At 40.0% G+C, this 23501-nt stretch overlaps 2 protein-coding genes and 2 pseudogenes across 4 annotated transcripts in view; 2 read left to right on the forward strand and 2 right to left on the reverse strand.

The window, feature by feature from the left end:
• The first annotated feature begins 1296 nt into the window (after window positions 1-1296).
• LOC107502433 (activator of 90 kDa heat shock protein ATPase homolog 2) lies at window positions 1297-23464 on the forward strand. Its single transcript, XM_036225049.1, is given in 10 exon segments — window positions 1297-2101; window positions 3403-3591; window positions 15163-15248; window positions 17087-17199; window positions 18211-18307; window positions 18989-19032; window positions 19034-19103; window positions 19488-19586; window positions 20144-20195; window positions 20315-23464. Coding segments are annotated over 10 exon segments (1509 nt in total). The 5' UTR covers window positions 1297-1497; the 3' UTR covers window positions 20470-23464.
• Window positions 5775-5893, reverse strand: LOC118606166 (annotated as a pseudogene).
• Window positions 14263-14381, forward strand: LOC118606239 (annotated as a pseudogene).
• Window positions 20795-23501, reverse strand: part of USP34 (ubiquitin specific peptidase 34) — a 208219-nt gene continuing 205512 nt past the window's right edge. The window contains exons 79-80 of one of the 3 annotated variants that reach the window (XM_016129610.2): window positions 22514-22673; window positions 20795-22321 (exon numbers count right to left, since the gene is read on the reverse strand). In XM_016129610.2, coding sequence (XP_015985096.2) covers window positions 21714-22321; window positions 22514-22673 — 768 coding nt within the window. In that variant the 3' untranslated portion in view covers window positions 20795-21713. The remainder of the gene's footprint in view (window positions 22322-22513; window positions 22674-23501) is intronic. The other 2 variants (XM_016129612.2, XM_016129611.2) reach the window with 2 other exon arrangements.

Consider the following 23501-nt stretch of genomic DNA (forward strand, 5'->3'; position numbering starts at 1 on the left):
GATCTCAGAGACATGTATAAACCCATGATAATAGCAGCTTTTTTTCACAATAGCTAGAATGTGGAAGCAACCCCAAGTATCCATCAACACTTGGATAACCAAAAGGGTGGTATAATAAAATATTATTCATTCTTAGGAAGTTCTGACATATGCCATAGTATGGATGAACCCTGAGGTTCACATTATGCTATTAATATGAACTTAGCACATAAACATTAAATGACCTGAAATAAGACAGTAATAAAAAGACACTGTTGAATTATACACCTGAAACTTACTGGGTTTCTTTAACCAATGTCACCATAATAAAAAAAGAAAAAAAATCTTCATAGAATACCTTTTCCATTTATATTTTAATAAAATTTCCATTGGGATAAATTCTTTTTGAATAAATATTACAAAAAATTTTTGTCCACGTAAAATTTTAGTGATTATAGTTTCTGCCTTTGTAAATTTCCTGGTTTTCCCCCAGGTTCCAATTATACATATCTAAATTTTAACATGTAATATTCTATCATTAATAATCTTTATGAAGTGGATGAAAGATGCACAGCTAATCCACAAAAAAAACGGTGCCTACTAGCATTGCCATTGAAAGTCTTTTCTATTTGATTCCATGTGTTAGCTGTCCACACCTTTGGTGAAGTGTAAAAGGTGAAATCAAAATGTCCTCTTCTCCAACAATTTGTTTTGGGGCCAAAACACTTTAATGTAGTCTGTGTTCATATCTGTTGTAGCTTTTCCAAAAATGATTGAATGTAGTAGCTCCAGTAAGTAAAAAAGAAAATGTTCTCCACCAGTTAATCTCATTGATGAGCACAGCCCGCAGACAAAGGAACGGTCAACACCCAGTAATGTAACAGTCAGGTACTTCCACCCTTCCATTGTCATACCTGTTTTCTTTGCTAAGTAAGTATTCACGCACCCCTCAGTAAAACCTTCCCAATAGTTGGTACAGAGTTTTTGCTGGAAGGTGGAGATTCATTCAAGGAGTCATTAATAACCACCTAATTAAAAAATTGCACCAAGCTGTAATAATATGCGCTTGCAATCACGTTCTTTTGTCATCTATAAAAGATGATTACAGAAATACAATGTAAACATTCCTGAAGTAAGTGGGAACTTGGTAGCTCGTGCTACTTGGACAGGTGTTGAAAAGGCGTGAGACTCGAGATCTATTAGAGAAGCATAGGGCTCCAATTCCAAAGGGACTTTCAGACTAAATACGAAGATGGTGTCCAAGTGCGCGCGCACACCGAAAATAACACGCGCAGGCGCACTCCCTCATAACTCGGTCTTAGAGCAAAGAGGAATTGAGTGCTTTGGTCGTATCCCCTCCAGGACCAAACAGCGCGGCCAACGACAGCCTACACTAGCCGCTTCTGGTCAGCATGGCCAATACCGCCCTCAGGCGCGCCTGACCGTCCGCGGGCTGCAACTGAAACTAATCACTGCAGTGAGAATGGATCCTTGAGAGGAGGTGTCTTGGTCTTTCGGATGGAGACCGATGTTCCCCCTTGGAGGCGCTTCTACACTGTGAATCCGGCCGCTGGGCCCAGGACCTTCCCAACGCCCCGGCCCTGCCTTCGGGAGCCCTCCCGCGGTCTGCCGGATACGCCCACTCGCCCGCGGTTCGGAACTTCTCTCCCTCACCACGCCTCCGAACCCCGCCCCACGACATGCCCCCTCATTCCCCGCACCCTCCCACTCGGGCCGGACCTCTCCCGGGCTCCCTTCCCGGCCTCGCAGGCGCAACGCTCGCCGTCGCCTTCCGGTCACCCCTGCCCTCGAGCCCCGGCCGCCCCGTGCCGCGGGCCTTGGGCGCTCCGCTGGGGGCGCTCTGCGCGGAGCTGTGGGCGGAGGTTTCTGGCACTTTCTGGGCGCTGCGAATGGTCTAACTCTGGACTCGGAGAACGGAAACGTCTGCGACGGGGCCGCACCGCACCCTCTGCCGCCCTCATCCTCGCCGCCGCGGCCCTAGCTCTCCGTGAGGCTGCGCCGCCAGCGCAGATGGCCAAAGGGTCCAAGGGAACCCACGGGGACCCGTGCTGGGTCGTGGAGGAGCGGGAGGACGGGGCCAACGTGAACAACTGGCACTGGTGCGGCCGGTCGGGAGCCCCGGCTGCGGCTCGGGGGTCTCGTCCCTCCGGAGCCGCCAGGACGGTGAGGCCTCTCAGAATCCTCGCGCCCTGTGCCCTGGGGGCGGGACGGGCCTGGCCGCATCTCGTGGCGCCTCCCGGGCCGCGGGCCCTCCCTCTGAGGGCGGGGCTTGCACAGGTGCAGAGGATTCCCTTCCCCTGCCTCAGCTGCTTTAAGGGCGGCTCGTCTGTAGCCTCAGGGCTTAGGACAGCCTTCGGAGTCTAGAGACTTGGCATCTTACCTGCACCGCCTCTGGGGCTTCAGTTTCCTCCGCTTGAAAGTTGAGTTGGGCCCCAGGAATGGCTTTGACTTACCTCTTCAACTTTGACAGTCTGTACCCTTAGTTAAGTAAGAGCTTCCCTTTTTTACCTCCCACACCCAAACCTCTTGATGTTTTTAGAAGTTAAAATGAAGCTAGAAAGTGTGTGTGGGGGTGTGTCTGCGTGCGCGTTTTGGTTTGTGCGTAGTAGAAAGAGCAGCAATTTGGGTCTCAGCTCTGCACCAAAATTGGTTGGGCCTTGGGTGAGCCCTGACTTCGAGGAGTTGAACAGGTTACCTATCCTCTTTGTACTTCATCCGAACACTGGCTTATTTCTGCCTCCCCCCCGCCCCCCCCCCGCCCAGAGCCACAGAAAGTGATGCTCTTTGCCCAGCTCCTTTCAGGATTGTGGTACCTCAAGGCTATCAAGGTGATGCTGAGGCAGGTCTAGGGCAGAGCAAAGCCCTCAATCTGAGAAGGGATTATTTATTGGGGGAGCCCTGGCCTGGGGCTAAGAGAAGCTGACCTCCCCTTTTCCTGTCCCTGGTGCCATAGACACATCATGGACTTCTCTCAGCTCATTTCTGCTCCCCCAAATAGGAACATTATTCGGGGAGATTGCATGAAATATGTGTGAACGCACTTGATTTGTGTTATGATTAGAATTATTTCAGTTATTACTACTTTTTCATAGGGTCCAGGCTTTTGCTCATCTTTTGCCAATTGGTCAGATTGCTAGGCCTCTGTTTCCCCAAATAAGGTGATGTTTTACGACAAAACACTGTTTTACTTAGTAATTAATAATGTCTTAAGGAACCGAGTAGGAGGATTAAAAGGTATTTGGTAGAAAGTTGATTTGAGAAGTATGCTTGTAAGTTTGAGGGTGGCAGGTCTCTCTAAGCCCCTTGAGAGGGATCATGCTTATGCAGGCTGGGCCCAGGCATTACCCTGAGACCCAGGCTTCCTTTCATGGCTCTGCCCTTCTAGCCCCTGGCAGGGCGGAGTGGAGCGAGATACCACCAGCTGGTCCAAGGGGAATTTCCACCAGTTCCTGGTGGGCATCGTTGTAGAGAGTGAGGCTGGTCGCTGCCAGATCAGTGAGCTGAAGCAGTTGGAAGGCGAGGCTTCCTGCAGCAACCGCAAAGGGAAGACGATTTTCTTCTATGAATGGAACATCAAACTGGGCTGGAAAGGTAATGGGGGCCTCAGGGGACAGGTAGGGCTAGAGGCAGCCTTGGGGCAGATTCTTTTGATTCATCATTCATTCATTCAGCAGGTATTTTTATAACTTCTCTGAACCGAGCACTTAACTGGTTCCTGAACTGGTGTTGGTAGTTCCAGACACACCCTTACCACAGGTGAAGTTCCTTATCCTACAAGCTGGGGGTTTCCTTTTCTCCCAGTACTTAGAGCTCTTTACTTTCACCTGGATTCTTATCTGCCAGGCACTTGTGAGCACTAAAAATTCCTGGAGCTGCTGCCAAGAGCAGGCTTTTCTAAGATAGCTCCCTGCCGGCTCCTTTGGGCACTTTAGGTCTTCATCCTGAATGAAACCATCTGTCTCCATCCTGTAAAAATTGCAGATGTTGTCCTTTAACTGTCTCCCTTTCCTGCTTTATTTTTCCTCAAAGCACTATTATTTGATATACTATATATGGTTACTTAAATATTTATTGTTCTGGTTCTTCCCCTTCTCCCAGTTCATTAGGGCAGGGATTTTTTTTTTTTTAAATATCAGCTTTATTGAGATATAATTCACGTGCTACCCACTCAGTATATTCACAGAATTGTGCAGCCATCACTACAATCAATTTTAGAAAAAAATTCATCACTGCCAAAACCCTGTACCCATCAGCAGTCACTCCCCAGTCCTTGGCAATCACTAATATATTTTCTATCTCTATGGATTTGCCCATTCTGGACATTTCACATGAATGGAATCGTACAGTAAGTGGTCTTTTGTGACTGTCTTCTTTCACTTAGCATAATGTTTTCAAGGTTCATCCATGTAGCATATTTCGTTCTTTTTTTGTGGTTGAATAATAGTCTTCTGTACAGATATAGCACATTTTGTTTATTTGTATCTGTTAATCAGCTAATGGACATTTGGGTTGTTTTAACTCTTCAGGTCTCTTGGTCAGGGATTGATTGGTTTTGTTTCAGGCCTAGATCACTGTCCGGAATGTTGTACTTGTTGAATAAATTTCTCCCATGGTACCTAGCACCTGTTGGGGTAGATAGTCTGTACTCAATAAATACTTGTTGAAGTAATCATGAATGTGAAGACAAAGGAGAAAAGGAAGAGGAGGAGGAAGAGATCTGGTTCTAGAGGATTATGCTGTCTTAAAGGTTGGGCCTTAGCCCAGGAGTCAGTCAGCTCCTTTCTTGAGAATTTGGGTTAGAGAGCCATCCTGTAAACTGGCCTTGGGCTTCTTAGAGGCCACTTTGCTACCTTCAGCCAGGCAGAACCCAGGGCAGTGTTCAGCCAGGATCAAAAGGAGTCCCATTCCTGCCTTGGAACCTTCTGGCTGGGGATGTGCTATTAGTTGCTCCTTCTATGGCTGCTGCTAGCTAGATTACAGCAGGGTCTGGCTCGTTACACCTGCTTTGCCCCCCTCCCCGCAAGATAGGGGTCTGAGGGCCCAGAGGGAAGCTCATGGCCTTGTGTCCCTTCCATCTCACTTAGCTTATAGCAGCAACCAGCTCCTTTGCAGGATAAGAGCCAGCTACTCCCAGGCAGCAGCCAGAGGGCAGGCTGAATAGGGCTTGTCCTGACCCCTGGACACCCTGTGCTTTCTCAGTCAATGAGTCTCAAAGGTGGCAAGGGGGACCCGCTGGGGAGGAGGGAACACTTTTTTTTTTTTTTTTTAAATTTTTCCCAGCTTTATTGAGTTGTAATTGACTTATTGTATGAGTTTAAGTTCTACAACGTGATGATTTGATATATATTTATATTGTGAGATGATTATCACAATAAGGTTAGTTAACACACCCATCACTTCATATAGTGTTTTTATGCATATTGAGAACTTTTAAGATTTACTTTCTTATCAACTTTCATATATACAGTACATTGTTGTTAACTATAGCCACCATGCCATCACATCCTCAGAACTTATTCATCATATAACTGGAAGTTTGTACCCTTTGTATCCTTTGACCACCTTCATTCCCCCACCCCTCAACTCTTGGAACCACCAGTCTACTCACTCACTCTCTGTTTCTATGAATTTGGTTTTTCTACATTATACATATATATGAGATCATACAGTATTTGTGGTTTCTCTGACTTATTTCACTTAGCATAATGCCTTCAAGGTCCATTTATGTTGATGCAAATGGCAGGATTTTCTTTTCTTTTCTTTTATTTTTTTAACGCCTGTAGCACCCTGTATTCCTAGGTGGTCTTTCATCCAAGTACTAACCAGGCCCGACCCTACTTAGCTTCTGAGATCAGATGAGATCGGGTGCGTTCAGGGTGGCGTGGCCATAGACAAGGATTTCCTTTTTAATGGCTGAATAATGTGCAGGGGTGTGTGTGTGTGTGTGTGTGTGTATGTATGTATATATATATATTTTATACATTTATGTATCCCATTGTCTTCATCCATTGATGGACACTTAGGTTGTTTCCATGGCTATTGTATATAATGCTGCTCTGAACATGGGGATGCAGATATCTCTTAGAAATCAGGTGTCTACATTGTGGGAGTCAGGAGCTCTGTCCTTGGATCCCCCACAAAAGATTTATGTGGCAGTCTGACATGTGGAGGAGAAAGAGCTGGGAAAAAGTAGCAAATGGAGGTGATTTTATTAAGTAATGCAAGCAAAGTAAAGTACACTTGGAAAAAGTCCAGGCAGGCAGCTCAATAAAAATCAAGTGTGCTGAGAAATTGGGGTTCTGAGTTCTTATGGGTCAGTGTCTTCTCCTTTTCTCCCTCCTATCTGGAATGATGTGGATTTCCAGCTCCTCCCTCTGAATCACATACTTCTGCCCTGGGCATGTACAGTGTGAGTGAGCAGAAGGGAGTCATTTGTCTGCGCTGCAGATTTTGAGAGTAGTCACGTGCTTGGTTAACCAACTTTGCCCATACCAGTTGAGTGCCCTCAGAGTATTGTCATATAATGGTCATCTGCTATTAACTGACTGAGGGAAAGCTAGCAAGGCACCATGTGCCACGAGGTACCTGCCTGTCTATCTAGTTTGGATATGTGTTTAATTACGATATCCTGTCGTGTATACTCTACTGGTCAGTCTTGGGGCCTCATTACTTCATTTCCCCTCTCCTGGCTCATATCTACCTAACTTGTCAGATAGCATTTTCATTTCCTTTGGATATAAACCCACATATGGAATTGCAGGATCCTGTGGTAGTTCTATTTTAATTTTTTTGAGGAAACTCCATGCTATTTTCCATAGTGGCTACACCAATTTACATTCCCACCAAACTCTGCACAAGGGTTCCTTTCCCCACATTCTCGCCAGCACCTGTTTTCTTTTTGATAATAGCCATTCTAACAGGTGTGAAGTGATACCACATTGTGGTTTTGATTTGCATCTCCCTGATTAGTGCTGATGAGCACTTTTTCATATATCTGTCATCTATCCTTTGAATATCTTCTTTGCGTAAATATATTTAGGTCCTTTGCCCATTTTTAAATAGGATTTATTTATTTATTTTTTGCTATTGAGTTGTGTGAGTTCCTTATGTATTTTGGATATTAACTCTTTATCAGTTAAGGCTTGGAAATATTTCTCCCATTCTGTAGGTTGTCTTTTTCATTTTGTTGTTTCTTTCATCGTGCAGAAACTTTTTAGTTTGACTAGACCCACTTGTTTAGTTTTACTTTTGTAGTTTGTGCTTTTGATTGTCACATCCAAAAATCATTGCCAAGACCTAGGTCAGGGAGGTTATTACCTGTATTTTCTTCTAGGAGTTTTATGGTTTCAGGTCATAAATTTATGTCTTTAATTCATTTTGAATTATTTTTTGTGAATGGTGTAAGATAGGGGTCCATTTTCATTCTTTTGCATGTGAATAACTAGTTTCCCAACACCATTTAATGAAGAGACTTTTTTACTTATTGAGTATTCTTGGATGTCTTGTCACATATTAGTTGATTGTATATGCATGGGTTTATTTTTGGGCTCTTGATCTTAGGCATTGGTCTATGTTTCTGTTTTTCTGCTAGTACCATACTGTATTGGTTACTAAAGTCTTATAGTAAAGTTTGGAATCAGGAATTGTGATGCCTCCAGCTTTGTTCTTTCTCAGGATTGCTTTGGCTATTTGGGGTGTTTTGTGGTTCCATGTGAAATTTAGGATTGTTTTTTCTACTTTTGTAAAAAAAATGCCTTTGGAAACTTGATAGGGATGGCACTGAATGTATAGGTTGCTTTGGGTAGTATGGATGTTTTAACACTATTAATTATTCCAAGATATGAACATGGGATATCTTTCCATTTACGTATGTCTTTTTCAGTTTTCTTCATCAGTGCCTTACAATTTTCAGTGTATAGATCTTTCACCTCCTTTGTTAAATTTATCCCTAAGTTTTTACTGTTTTTGATGCAATTGTAAATGGGATTGTTTCTTTTTCACCTAGTTTGTTGTTAGTGTATAAAAATGCAACGGATATTTCTATATTGATTTTGTATCCAGAAACTGCTGAATTATTTATTAGTTTTAATAGTTTTTTGGTGGCATATTTAGGATTTTCTATTTGTAAAATAAAGTTATTCACAAACAATTTTACTTTTTCCTTTCCAATTTGGATGCCTTTTATTACTTTTTCTTTCTTGATTTCTCTAGCCAGGCTTCCATTACTATGTCGAATAGGCATGGTAAGAGTGGGCATCCTTGTCTTATAATTCGGAGGAAAAGCTTTTCAGCATTTCACTATTGAGTATGATGGCTTTGTCATATATGGTCTTTATTTTGTTGCAGTATGTGCCTACTCTGTCCAGATTATTGGCAATTTTGATCATGAATGGATATTGAGTTTTTTCAAATGTTTTTTCTGTGTGAATTGAGATGATCATATGGTTTTTATCTTTATTTTGTGTATTGTGAGCTATCCTTACATCCCAGAGATGAATCCCACTTGATCATGGTGTATGATTCTTTTAATGTGCTGTTAAATTCTATTTGATGGTACTTTTTTTTTTTTTTTTTGGAGAGTCTTTACATCTATATTCTTCATCAGGGTTATTGGCCTGTAATTTTCTTTTAGTGTCTTTACCTGGCTTTAGCATTGGAGTAGTGCTGGCCTCCTAAAATGAATTCGGGAGTATTCCATTCTCTTCAGTTTTTTGGAAGAATTTGAAAAGGATTGGCATTAATTACTCTTTAAGTGTTTGGTGTAATTCACCAGTGAAACCATCTGGTTCTGGGATTTTCTCTTTTTGGAGGTTTTTGACTACTGATTCAATCTCCTTAACCTTAATTGGTATGTTCAAATTTTCTAGTTCTTCTTATTCAGAGTTAGTAGGTGATATGTTTCTGGGAATTTATCCATTTCTTTTTGGTTGTTCAGTCTTTTTATGGAGATAAAATTGACATATGACATATTAGTTTTGGATATATAAGATGATTTGATATTTGTAAACATGAAATGATCACTACAGTAAGTTTAGTTAACATTCATAATCATACATATAGATTTTTCTTTTTGTAATAAGAACTTTTAAGATTTACTTTTTTAGCAACTTTCAAATATACAAAACAATACTATTAAATATTGTTATCATGCTATACATTACATCCCCATGACTGATGTATTTTATTAATGGAAATTTGTACCTTTTGATGACCTTAACCCATTCCTCCCTTGCCTCTGGCAACCACCCGTCTGTTCTCTGTATCTGAATTTTTCTTTCTTTTTTTTTTTAGATTCCACATAGAAGTGAGATCACACAGTATTTGTCTTACTGACTTATTTCACTTAGCATAATGTCCTCAAGGTCCATCCATTTGTTGCAAGTGAACACTTAGGTTTCTTCCATGTTTTGGCTGTTGTAAATAATGTAGTGAACATTGGGTCACAAATTAGTGTTTTGATTTCAAATTAGTGTTTTGCTTTCCTTTGGATAAATACACAGAAGTGGAATTGCTGGATCATATAGTAGTTCTATTTTTAATTTTTCGAGGAACCTACAAACTGTTTTCCATAGGGGCTAGACCAATTTACATTCCCACTAACAGTGCACAAGTGTTCTTTTTGCTTCACATTTTTGCCAGCACTCATTATTTCTTGTCTTTTGGATAACAGCCATTCTACCAGGTGATATCTCATTGTTTCGATTTGCATTTCCTTGATGATTAATAATGGTGAGGATCTTTTCATGTACCCTCTGGCCATCTGTATGTTGTCTTTGGGAAAATGTCTATTCAGATCCTCTGCTCATTTTTTAATGTGATTAAAGTTCTTTGTATATTTTTAGGTATTAACCCCTTATCAAATATATGATTTGCAAATATTTTCTCCCATTTGGTAGGTTGCCTTTTCATTTTGTTGATGATTTCTTTTGCTGTGCAGAAGCTTTTTAGTTTGATTAGTCCCACTTGTTTAGTTTTGATTGTGTTGTCTTGGCTTTTGGTGTCAAATCCAAAAAGTCATTGCCAGGACCAATATCAAGGAGCTTACTGTCTGTTTTATTTTAGGAGTTTTATGATTTCAGGTCTTAATTTCAAGTCTTCAATTCATTTTGAGTTAACTTTTGTGTGTGGTGTAAGATAATGATCCAGTTTCATTCTTTTGCTCATGGTTCTTAGTTTTCCTAGTTTTCCCAGAAACATTTATTGAAGAGACTGTTTTTTTCCCCACTGTATATTCTTGACTCAAAGCTTTGTCATAGATTAATTGACCATATAAGCATGGATTTATTTCTGAGCTCTCTATTTTTTTTCCATTTATCTATGTGTGTGTTTTTATGCCAGTAACATACTGTTTTGATAACTGTAGCTTTGTAATATAGTTTGCTATATTATGTATATCTTCAACTTGTTCTTTCTCAAGATTGCTTTGGCTATTTGGGGTCTTCCATATACATTTTGGGATTATTCTATTTCTGTGAAAAACGCATTGAAATTTTGATAGGAATTATGTTGAATCTATAGATTGCTGCTCTCCCCCCCTTCCCCCCCCGGTCTTCTCTTACCTTTGGGCTTAGTTTGTTCTTTTTCTAGTTCTTTGAGTTGTAAAGTTAAGGTTCATTATTTGAGATTTTTTTTCTTGGTGTGTGTATTCATTGCTATTAACTTCCCTCTAAAAACCGCTTCTGCTGCATCCCATAAGTTTTGGTGTGTTGTGTTTCCATTTTCATTTGTCTCAAGATATTTTAAAATTGTTCCTTTTGATTTCTTTGAGCCATTGGTTGTTTAGGAGTGTGTTAATTTCTATATATTTGTGAACTTTCCAGCTTTCCTCATGTTATTGATTTCTAGTTTCATACCATTGTGGTTGGAAAAGATATTATAATTTCTGTCTTTTTGAAGTTGTTGAGACTTATTTTGTGGCCTAACATATGACTTACCTTATAAAATGCCCTATAAAATATTCATGGGAGCTTGAAAAGAATGTGTAGTCTGTTGCTGTTGGATGGAATGTTCTTTATATGTCTGTTTGGTCCACTTGGTCTATAGTGTTGTTCAAATCTATTTCCTTATCTATTTTCTGTCTGGATAATATTTCCATTGTTGAGAGTCCCCAACTACTATTGTATTGCTATTTATTTCTCCTTTTAATTCTGTTAGTATTATTATATATATTTAGGTGCTTTGATGTTGGGTGCATATATACTTAGAATTGTTATATCTTCTTGATGAATTGACCCTTTTAGCATTGTATAATGACCTTTCTTGTTTCTTTTGACCATTTTTAAAGTCTATTTTGTCTAAAATAAGTATAGTCACTGCTTTGTTTTGGTCACCATATACTTGAAATACCTTTTTTAACCCCTTCATTCTTAGTTTATGTGTATCCTTAAAACTAAAGTGAGTCTCTTATAGGCAGCACATTGTTTGATCTTGTTTTTTTATTTTGTTTTAATCCATTCAGCAATTATGTATCTTTTGATTGGATAACTTAATACATTTATGTTTAAAATAATTATTGATAAGTAAGTGCTTACAATTGCTCATTTTGTTAATGACTTCTGAGAGTTTTGTAGCACCTATGTTCCTTGCTTCCTCTCCTGCCATCTTCCTGGGTGATTTGATGCCTTTTTGTGGTCCTATGCTGTGACTCTTACTACCTTTTAATCTTTTGTATGTCTACTACAGGTTTTTCTTTGTGATTATGTTGAGGATAACATAAACAATATTTATAAACTTCTATTTAAACATAACTTTGATAGCATATAGTAATTTTTTCTCACATTTTAGGTTATTGATATGATTTACTTTACATGTTATAATTTAACTGGTATTACCTGATTTAATTGATGTTACAATTTACTTTAAAAATTAAAAAAAACATTAAAAATCATGTTAGTGTACACATAAGTTATGGTTACTTTTAATACATTTGTTTTTTAACTTTTAGAATTGTAAGTGAATTGTGCACCACCATTGCAATATTAGATATTCTGACTTTGACTACGTATTTATCATTACCATTGTGTTTTACACATTTGTAGTTTTTTGATGCTAATTAGCATCTTTTTATGTTAGCTTGAAGAACACCTTTTAGCATCTCATAGGCAGGTTCAGTGGTGATGAACACTCTAAGCTCCTTGAGAACATTTTTACCCTTAATTTCTGAAGGACAGCTTCGCTTGGTGTGGTATTTTTTGGTTGGCAGTCCTTTCTTTCAGTATTTTGAATATCTCGCCCTACTCCTAGCCTATAAGATATCTGTTGAGAAATCTGCCTATATTCTTATGGAAGCACTCTTGTATGTGACGAGTCACTTTTCTTTTGCTTCTTTCAGAACTCTTTGATTTTCGACAGTTTAATTATAACATGTGTTGGTATAGCTCTTCTTGAGTTCAACATATTTGAGGGTATTTTGGGCTTCATGAATCTGGATTTTAATTTCTCTGACCAGGTTTGGGAGGTTTTTGACCATTATTGGTTTAAAGAGACTTTCTCTTTTTCTATCTCTTATCCTTCTGGGGTTCCCATAATGTATATATTGTTTATTTGATGGTAGCCCATAAGTCCTGTAGGCTTTCTTCACTCCTTTTTATTCTTTTTTCTTTGTATTCCGCTGGCTGGATAATTTCAAATAACCTATCTTATAGTTCACTAATTCTTTCTTCTGCTTGCTCAAGTTAGTTATTGAAACTCTCTGTTCAGTTTTTCAGTTCTTCAGTTCAGTCATTGTTTTCTGCAGCTCTAGGATTTTTCAATTGATTTTTAATGGTTTCTATTTTTTCAACTTCTTTTTGTTCATGCATTGTTTTCCTAATTTTGTTTAGTTGTCTGTGTGCTCTTGTAGTTTAATAAACTTTTTATTCTGAATTCGTAGTCACATAGTTTATAGATCTCCATTTCTTTAGGGTCATTTATTGCAGCTTTATTAGTTTCCTTTGGTGGTGTTATGTTTACCTGATTATGCACCTCGATTCCTTACACTGGTGTCTGCCTGTGTAAGTAAGTGGTTTCCTCTGCCAGACTTTACAAGTTTGTTTTATCAGAGAAAGACCTTCACCATTCAGCTAGCTGAGCAGTTGAGCCAGTAATGTCCATGGTTTGGTGGGGCTTGCTGTCAAGGTCTCTAGTTGGGTGGGGTTACTACCTGTGCTTTGAGGTTGGGTGGTTTGGATGGGGTCCATGTTTGAGCAGGGCCACTGGGTGAGCTCCTTGACTTGGTAGGGTTGCTGACTGTGCTCCATGGTCACATCAGCTTCTAGCTGGTCTCTGCAATTACCTTTAGTCAAGTGGGATCACTGGTTGTGTTCGCCATCAGGGTACTGCCACTGATTGGACTCTGTGATTGGGTAGATCTGTGGGCTGGGCACCACAATCACTCCTGGTTGGGTAGGGTCTCAGCTTGTGCTGCCTGATCAGATGGTGCTGCTGGCTGGATTCTGTTTAGGCGAGGCCATTAGGCAGGGCTTTGTGGTTGGACCTAGCTTCAGGCTGTGCTCTATGATCAGATGGGCACACAGCCTGTACCTTTAAGTTGGGCAGTTATGCAGGCTTGCCTTCACAATCAGGAAGGCTGCTGGCTGTGTTCTACTATTGAGCAAGGTCCCTTGCTGGGCTTTCTGGCAGGAGGTGCCTCTAGCACTTAGGCGGGGTCATTGGGCTCTCTGTCAGGATGAGGGTGTAAGCTGTGTTTAGCAGTCAGGCAGGGCTGTAGACTGGGCTCTGAGGCTGCTTAGGGTCACTATGCAGGATCTCTGGTGATGTGGGGCTAGAGGCTATGTTCAACAGTTGGGCGGGGCTGCTAGTTTGCCTCCCTGCCCAAGTGGGGCAGGGCTCTGTGGCTGCCCAGGTTCCATGGTTAGTTGGACTGGAGGCTGCACTCAGCAGTTGAGTGGAGCTGCAAATTTGCTTTCTTGCCTAGGTGGGGCAGTAGGATGGGCTCCATAGCTGGCTATGGACCATTGACTGGGGACCCAAATCAGGCAGAATTTCCGACTGAGGTCCCTAGCCAGATAGGGCTACTAGCTAGGCTCTGCAGATGGGCCATCAGTGCCTGGGATCTCTGCCCATGCACTGATGCAAGCAGAAACGTGGCCTACCAAAACTTGAGTGCTGAAAGCCCTGCCGCCCACTTCATCTCTGACTCCCAGTGGTCCCTGGTCCCTGTGAGGCAAGTCCAAAGTGGGCCTCCCAGGAAGCATCCCACAATTATGGGGGACCTGGATGTGTACCTTGCGCTGTTTTTCTCACTGGAGAAAGCACAGTGGAGTCTAGAGCCATGCTAACCTGAACAAGCCCAATCCTCTCTGATCTTGGAAGCTAAGCAGGGTCGGGCCTGGTTAGTACTTGGATGGGAGACCACCTAGGAAGACCAGGTTCTGTAGGTGTAAAAAAATTAAAAAATATGGGATTATAAACTGACAAGGTCCTTGCAATCTGTGAGGTCAACCAAGGATTGCCTTGCCTTAAAAGAAAAAAAAAAAAAAAAAGGCACAGTGGAGCCCTTTCAGTGCAACTCCGTGCTGGCCTGGGGGAGGGGCAGTTTGGTCAGAGTGCTCTTACCGTTCTAGCACAGTCGTCCTCTGTCTCTGCTTCAGCCTCACCTCTGGGTTCTGGGATTTTCATAGTTGCATAGAGAGCTTTTAGTTGTCTTGTGAGGGAGACTAAAGTTGGGAATAACCTATGTTGCCATCTCGATGTCATCAGTGAAACAATACTCTAGTGTTCAAAGGAACCCAGCTGTATGGAGTCCACACAGAACTTCTCCCAGCCAAGACATTCCTCCCCTTATTCATGATCAGAACTCACTTGTCCCATTTTTTTGCTCCCTTTGTGACTCATCAAGATGGCCTTTTATCCTGCTTTGACATAAATAATATTAAGGGAAGAAAAAAGAAACATTAGTCACAGACCCACTTACTCCACTCTCATCCTTCCACCTGTTCCCTGATTTTCAGGTGGCTCTTCTCCTGCTTTTCTCAGTTTCTAACCTCTTGTGGGCCAGGAGAACAGGGTCACTTTAGGTACCAGTATGGTGGTAAAACCCTGAACCTACCTTGCCAGCTATGGTGGTACCCTGTGAGGTGACACCCTATTCAGTTATGCAGGGCAGTTTTGAATAAACCAGTTTTTACTTTGTAATTGAAAAACACATTTTGTTCATTTTAGGTATAATTAAAGAATCTGGTACAAAGCACAAGGGATTGATTGAAATACCCAACCTTTCTGAAGAAAATGAAGTAGATGACACTGAGGTGAGGTATTTTCTTTTAAATCAAGCTTCTGCTTTAAGTGTTGAGCATTTAAAAACTTTATTGGGCTGTGCTTCCTGTGCTGTAGTTTCGGTCAGTTATAGAGGGCTCATTTGCCAAGGATTGCTGTACTGTGGAGGCAGCAAGGAGCACAGAGCAGAGTAGTATAGGAAAGAGTAAGCAGAGGAAGCCTTAGACTGCCGCCCAGACCAGGTATGGGGCCTGGGGAGGTGACTGCACCCTCTGTGGCCTCCTTTCCTGTGAAACAGGGTTAATTTATCACTGAGGAGTATTGTCAGATAACTGACAGTGTATGTACTGTAAAGCGCTCGGGCAGCATGCACAGTTTGGTGAATGGGATTTTGTTTCTCCTCCCTTGCATCTTTGCTGTTTCCCTTTGATAGTGAAAATTCTCAGCTTTAAGCTGTGATCTCCCTTGGTTATATTATGTTGTATTTTTTTCTTGTTTGTTTTGTTCTTAACTAATTAGTTTGTGTTGCTTTTGATTGACTCTCCTAGTTCTCTTGGGAAATTGAGCCTGTGTAACTCAGCCTGGTTTTCAGTTAGTGTCTTTTCTAAGCTGAAAGCAGAGACCATTTATTCAGCAGCTATATTTTCCAAACCAAATAGTTTGACGAAGGGTCTTTTTTGATTTGTGAACATATTCAATATGAAGGCTTTCAAAGATGTTAAACCTAGATCATACTTAGCAACATATTTATGACTCGCCTTTATTAAAGGTTGTGAAATGCCAGAAAAGTGGGGCTGTCTCAGACCTATCTTCAGGTATGTGGTTGCTGTACTTAGGGGCTGTGATTTCACTTTGCAGTATTTGGATCCATCAGCTGTGTAGTTTTCTATCAGCATGTTAAACTGGTCTTTTAGATTCAGTACTTGGTAACACTATAGAACACTTCTTTAGATTGGAACTGAGACCTAGGACTAGGCCCAGCTCAGCTAAATCATAAGGACAGTAAATGATTTGACACTTCCTTTTCACTCTGATAATACCAGAGGCATCCCAAAGCATTTCGATCCTTCTTTTCCTGTCTTCCCTATTCTCCCCCCTCTTTCCTCCTGTCCCTTCTCTCCCTTTTCCTCCCTTCCTTCTTCCCCTCCCCTCCTTCCCTCTCTCTTTTCCCTTTGCCAGCTCTCCTCTCCGCCAAACATGTGTAACTCGAGGCCATGTTATGTGGGAACTTTTTTCCCACATAACACTGGCTTTGGGGTTCTAGACCAGCGCTGTTCAATAGAATTATAATACAAGCCACATATGGAATTTAAAATTTTCTAGTAGCCATATTAGAGAAGTTAAAAGAAACAGGTAGAATTTTAATAATGTTTTTATTTAACCCAATATATAAAAATACCATTTTAACATGTAGTTAATATCAAAGTTATTACTTTACATTTTTTTTTTTTTTGGTACTGAGTCTTCCAAGTCTAGTATTTACATTTTATAGCACATCTTCAAATCAGACCAGCCACATTTTGAGTGCTCAATAGCCACATGCGGCTACCATACTGGACAGCGCATTTCTAGACCCTGATAAAAGCCATGGACTACATCATCAATATAATACATAAACATGTAAAATTTTGTATGCACGTTAAGGGATTCACATTCTAAGACGTCCATTCAAGATTTGGCCAACCTAGTCAGTGGAGCCTTGATTAAAAAACCCTCACATCTTCTTAAACTGTAGGAAAACCCTGCAATATCTTATAGCCACTTCTTTTTTTCTCATAATCGACAGTTCTTCTCTCATCCCTTATGTCCCGATGTTGTAAGACTATATCTAACGAGATTTTTCTTAGATTTGTATTTTTCTGATTTGAAGGTGAACGTGAATAAAAAGAAAGGAGATAGGGATATACTGAAGGATCTTATGAAAACTGCAAGCACTGCCAACATCAGGGAGGTCTTTGGAGATTACCTGAAGGCACTTGACAGGTAAAAAAGGCACCCCTTCTGAACCAGAGGGTCCCTTTTCTATTTACCCAAGTTATGCTCTGTACTGTGGTCTAGATTCCCAGGGTAGGCTGATGTCAAAGGTTCCAGAAAACAACTCTTTATGCTGCAAGATAAACTGTAGTCTGGAGGTAGAAGGCTTGTGACAAGTAATGCCATAATTAGTGATTGTCAGTATCATACACAGCATGAACCATTTTGCCTACAGAATTGTTTTCTGGAATGATAATTAATCAGTCATTTGTATAATTACTTAACATCTATCTTCCCTGCTAGTCTATAAGCTCCATGAGGGCATGGAAGGTGTTTCTTATTCACTTCTTTATTGCCAGTGTCTGGCACAATGCCTGGCACGTAGTGGGTGCTTGATAAACCTTTGTTGAATCAAAGTAACTGCGGGTATTACAGGTGTAGTTGAGATTTACCTAGGTAATTCCTACACTGTGTGGAAGTGAGGTTACTTATTGTTTTCTTCCCTAAATTAGAGAAGTTACTTGCCAGGCAAAATGGCCAACAGGGCCTGTATATCTGCATGTCATCCTTGGACTCTGCTACGTATCTAAGTGTTGGCATAAATGGGTTTGGGGTTGCCACTTTTTCCATGAGACCACACATACGACTGCCTCATAGGCTTTTGAATACTGTGAGGCCAAGTTTTGTGAGGTAGTATGATGCAATGAGTGTCTAGTTTTGACAGTAGGTGAAGGCCATAAAACTTAGTAGTTGGTTGTATAAAACAGCTTTTTGGAAAAGGACATTTGAAATTTTTGCTATTTTATCAAAAACTAAAAATGAGGCATGTGACAAAAGAATAAAAGGCATGTGTTGCTATGGAACTACATTAGTTTTATATGCAACATGGAATGATCTTGATATTCTCAAAATGACTTAGGAATTCTTTTTATAAATATGTCTTTAATTTTCTTATATGTTGGGTTTTCTGCCTATTTGTGCTGAAAAGGAAAAAGTTCTTTATTAAAACCATTTCCCATGTTGCTTTGTAGAATTTACAGTGGGAATTTTACCAACAAAAGCTATGGAAACTCAGGAAATGACTATTGAAAGGAAACTGAATGAGAGCACCTTACAGGTAGGATCTCTGGTGGCCAATATGTAGGGAAGGGGAAAGGAAATGCTTAATGAGAATGGTTTAAAGCTCTCAACAGCCTTTTGATGATGGAAAACTGTAAAGGATAGCCAGTTAATTCACCCTTGCATTCTGTCATTCTTGGGGAAAATGATGAAATGACACTTCTTGATGGAAGGAAATGTAAAAACAGGCATTTTTGTGGGCTCAATATTGAATTTAATTCCAGACACTAAAGGCACTGTTTGGTAGGCAACAGATTACAAAACCAGGTGACTTTTGGGCTTCACATACCACAATAGAAAAACCTCTCTAGACTTTGGATTGGGGTTTTAGATACTGTTCTTGGAATCTGGTGGTAGGGAATTGATACCTTTGTCCTTAAGTGCTGTTGTCCTTCATCTGCTTCCCTTTATGCCCTTTCAGCCATATTTACATGCAAGAAGGATTTAGTGTTAGAGAGTAGAACAGAGCTGAAGAGCTCACAGGATTAATGAGCTTTGTTTCCAAAATAAAGACCAGGATTGGTGGCACTAAAGACTTTTCATGCTATTTCCATTTGTCTGGAATGGATAGTGTGGAATATGGGCCATTTTGGTGTGTTATTCAGACTGGAAGGCAATTTTAATACCTAAACAGCATATTATCTCTTGGCATCCTAATTAGCCTTTGGAATCTCTTGAGATTCAGGCCTTGTCTCCAGTATCATTGGGTGTAAGGATTCCCACTGGCGCTGCACATGACAGAACTGTTTGACACAGCTGTGGAGCAGCTGTACAGTATCTTCACTGTAAAAAATGTTAAGTAACTTTCCAAGCTATTATCTTAAATGCTGTCATTTGGGGAAAATGTACCACTAAACTAGAGCTGGTTTTGGGTTTCTCTTATGGCCATGTTTTTCTGATTGAGGGGATCTAGAATTGTGATAGAAGTCCTTAGGATAGCTTCTGAAAAATTTGGAGGTGGGGTGGAGAAGATGGGCAGTTTGGGGTGAGTATGTCAGCATTTAAGGGATACATTAATTGAATTAGTTTTCTCCCTTTGCAAGGACGAAAAAGAGAAAGCTGTAAGGCAAGCTACATATTTAGGATTAAAGAAAACCATAATCACTGTTAGATTAGTATTTTACATTTAGGTTAAAAAGGTGCTAAAATAACATGTCTACTATGTTTTGCTTGGTTAGTTGGTGCAACCATTTTCTAAATCTCCTGCCATATTAGAAGCTGAAAAGGGAAGGAAATTCCAAATGTTTGATGGGAACATCACTGAATATATAGAATTTGTAAGCAATCTTACAGTTAAAGCAAGTCGGGAACTAACTCTTGTTTCCATTAACATTGCTCTTTTAATCAATGATGTTTTTACCTTGAATTTTTTTGTGAGCTTACAGAAAACTGAGAACTTCATTAATTTGGACACAGAACAAATAAAAAATGTTACATATACTAATGATAAAGGTGTGCCATGGTTTCATAGTAATTGTGCAAATGCTTATGATTTTAGAAGAAACAAGTATAATTCCTCCCAACTCTTGGTCTAGAACATTCAGCTTTCTGCCACCTACATCCCTAGTATCTGCATTGCCAAATGTCAGTTGCCTCACCCTTAACATCAGCTTTCTTCTGGTTACCAGTGTAGTGACACTTCTGTCCTTGATGTTGACTGTTTTGGACATTTTGACATTATGGACAATGGTGCTGACATAAAACTGGAAGATGGGACTATATGTTGTTCATGGATTCTTTTTAGTACATAGGAGTTTTACTGAAAGATTTGGTGTTGCTCTGTGTAGGAAGTTTTAAAAAGATATTTTTGGTGGAATTTCCCCTTTGTTTTCAGTTAAGAAATAAAAAGATCATCATGAAATGGAGATGTAGGAACTGACCAGAAGGTATGTTTTCAGTTAGTACCCTTTGTTGAGTCCAAAAACACTTAAGTTGCCCCCTATGAAAAGCAGGTAGTAGTACTTATAAATTTTCCTTTTCATAATGCTTCCTATTTTTCTTCCAGAACACTATGCAACAGTTGCACTGCATTTTGTGCCTACTCTTGGACAAACAGAATTACAATTGGACTGTAAAGGAATTCCTGTCTGTAAAGAAGAGAACATGAAATTCTGTTGGTAGAAGCAGCATTTTGAAGAAACAAAAGGTTGCCCACCTTAAGTGGTTGAATTAGTTAAAAGATTTTATAAGGATATTACTTTTCGTAGAGTTTACTTCTTATTTAAAAAAAAAAAACTATAGTGGATGAAATCCTTCAACTTTTACAGAACTTACAGCACTGTTTGAGTCTTTACTAAGATGAAACTTTGCATTAGAAGCAGCAAGCAACTGGAAATTAAGTATTAACCTTACCTCCTCCCATAGATGCTTCTCTGGGAATAGTAACTCCCTGAGTACAGATAGCTGATGTTTCCCGGGCTAAAGCGTGTCCTTGTAGCAAGCAAACTTTCAGCTACAGTTTTAGTTCAGGAAGACAAAAAATAAGTAGCATGTTGATACCATTTCTTTATTTTACTTCCGGTAGCTCCTAGGTTGTGCAACAGTGTGGCATATTGCATTTGGAAGCATGTTGATGTGAGAGTGAGTTGGCTGTATTATGCTTCTCTCTGCAGCAGTTATGCACATCAAGGTGAAAAAGGATGGAAAAGTCTATGGGAATAAGTTATTTTTTGGATTGCCATTTCTAATAGAACAAATGGTAAGTGCTTCGCCCATTCACAGTTTTCTCATTACTTTTCATCTGAGAAGACTGAAGCAACATATGTAAACAAATGAAAAGTCATCACAATCAGTTTAATTAAGTGCACAGAATAGCAATCAGTCATGTCAATAAAAATAAAACAATTATTTTTACATCAGGTGTGCTTTATTTCCTCCACAGGTATTCTGTTAAATAAAGCACCATTTATATACTGCCAGGCCACAGCTAAAGAGGATTCTTTACAGAATCAAATTTCTTGTGGTTGTTCCGTATACAAGTAAACTTAATTTTGATAATAAGAACCACAGCGATTGGAGGCAATCTGCCTCTATTATAAGGTACAAAACTGGCACAGAGGACACCATATTATACACAGTAAAAATGCTGTAAGTTTAAATTACATTGTACAGGGTCAGGGAACCCTGTTCCTCCCAGACAGCCATATTAAATGAAAGTCACTACAGTGAACTCTTAATTACATAAAACATATCCATTATCTGATTGCCCTTTAGAAATGATACTGAAGATGCAAATTTTTTCATCTGGAGTTCTGCCTGACCAAGAATTAAGCCTATAAATCTATCTTGCCATTCAAGCAGAGAGCACTGGACAAACTGAAGCACAAAAACAGAAATGAGCAAAACTTATACAAACAGCATTGGGGAGAAGGGGGACCTTAAAAGTAGACATGCTACATCTAATGTCAAGAAGCAGCTTGGTTTCCTTTGCCAGATATCCTCGTGACCACGTGGATTGTAGACTCAATGGTCCTACACAGGGTATCTAAAATGTCGTGTTGCTGCATGTTACTGAAGAGTCCTCTGGAATGGCCACAGCTGAGTGATAAAGCAGCCTCCAGGTCCTGGGAGGGCAAAGCTTGACCATCACAGCTTCTCAAGTCAGCTAAGTCAGACAGAACTGCAGAGATAGAAGTAGAAGGGAACTCAGATTCTTCCTCAGCTAGGTTAGAATCCTTGGAACAGTGGAGGTCTTTAAATTCTTTACAATCTTCAAATCTACCATTGTTGGACTGTTCTTCTGCATGCTGTGACCTGATATTTGACATGTCTTCTGAAAATGAAGATGGAACTTCCATTCGGTATTCTTTAACAGAGCTATTTTCAGGGGAAGGAAGATCTTGCTCAGTTCCTGGATCAATAATTGAGGAGTCTCTGGTCTCATTGTCTGATGTGCTAGTTGGGGTCAGGACCTCCCTGGTTTCTGTTTTCATGTCACTGATGCAGCTGTCTACAGTGTGCTCCTCATCACTGCTAACACGCCTTCTTTTAACAGGAGTTGCCCCCTCATCATCTGTGAAAAACATCAAAACAGACTTCTCTGAAAAAGAGTCCTTAATATCATACAGGAGAGGATTGTGGGAAATTTCCTTTTTAGCATTTATATTTAGGAGGCCCGACTGAACATACAGCTATTTGTACAGTCAGTTACACTGAGTATATTCTTCCCTTCTCCCACCGTAAAATACTGATCCATAAGGCTAACCTTTAGTTTTTCTTTCTTTGGCTTCTTGCTCTTGGAGTGAGGTTCTCTGCTGCAGACAAGTCCTGCATTTGCTTAAAAGCTCTTGCAGAGTTGGAATTAGAGCTGGGTTTAACTGTTTGGGAGTGTGTACTGACAGGAGCAAAGCAAGTGCCCGCAGGTCCTGTAAAATCCCAGATAGAACATTTCAAATTCTAAAGCCAACATTTTGACACACTTTGTTTACAGTTCAGCATACATGTTTACTTTTCCAGGAGTCTACCCTGGTTTATCAGGCATTTTTAGAAGAATGCCAAAACTAGAACGCCAGCATACCATTACATCTCATTAGTTCTAAGTCAGTAATACCATTTTATGTATCATACCATTTTAAATCAGACTGAAGACTTAACATTTTCTGAAAATGCAAAAAAAAAAAAAAAAAAAAAAATAGAACTGACATAGGAAAAAAGAAAAAAACCTGAATGATCCATGAGAAATTAAGCCTTATTCATCGAGAAATCAGTTTTAATTATGCTGATTTTGGGTGGATGTCATAAATAGCAAGGTAGTCCTCACTTATCTCTGGAATCTGTTTTGCCATATAAGTATTTTGTTACTTAGGAAGCTGCTGCTATACTAAGGCCAGCACATATCTTCAGGGTGCTCCATTCTATGACATAGCTATCATGGTAGTCTCTACAAAGCAACTTAGTCCCTAGTTTTAACTGGCTTTATAATTGGCAGATCATTAATCTATTTGTTTCAGTTACTCATGAGCCACAGGCAAGAACATCACAAGTAATATTTGAAAAAATGTAAACAAACAGAGGTAAAGGGAATGTCTCTTAGTAGTTTTATTGCCTTTAGCATTTAATGACATTAGCTCATGTCTTCTACAGGAATAGTGTGTGCAACATACATAATAGGCATAGTGAATATTATTATTAAAAACTTCATTAACTTTTTAAATCATATTTGACTTAGAGTCTGAATAAGTGTATGTTATGAT

Source organism: Rousettus aegyptiacus, unplaced genomic scaffold (genome assembly GCF_014176215.1).
Source record: "Rousettus aegyptiacus isolate mRouAeg1 unplaced genomic scaffold, mRouAeg1.p scaffold_m13_p_7, whole genome shotgun sequence".
NCBI lineage: Eukaryota > Metazoa > Chordata > Mammalia > Chiroptera > Pteropodidae > Rousettus > Rousettus aegyptiacus.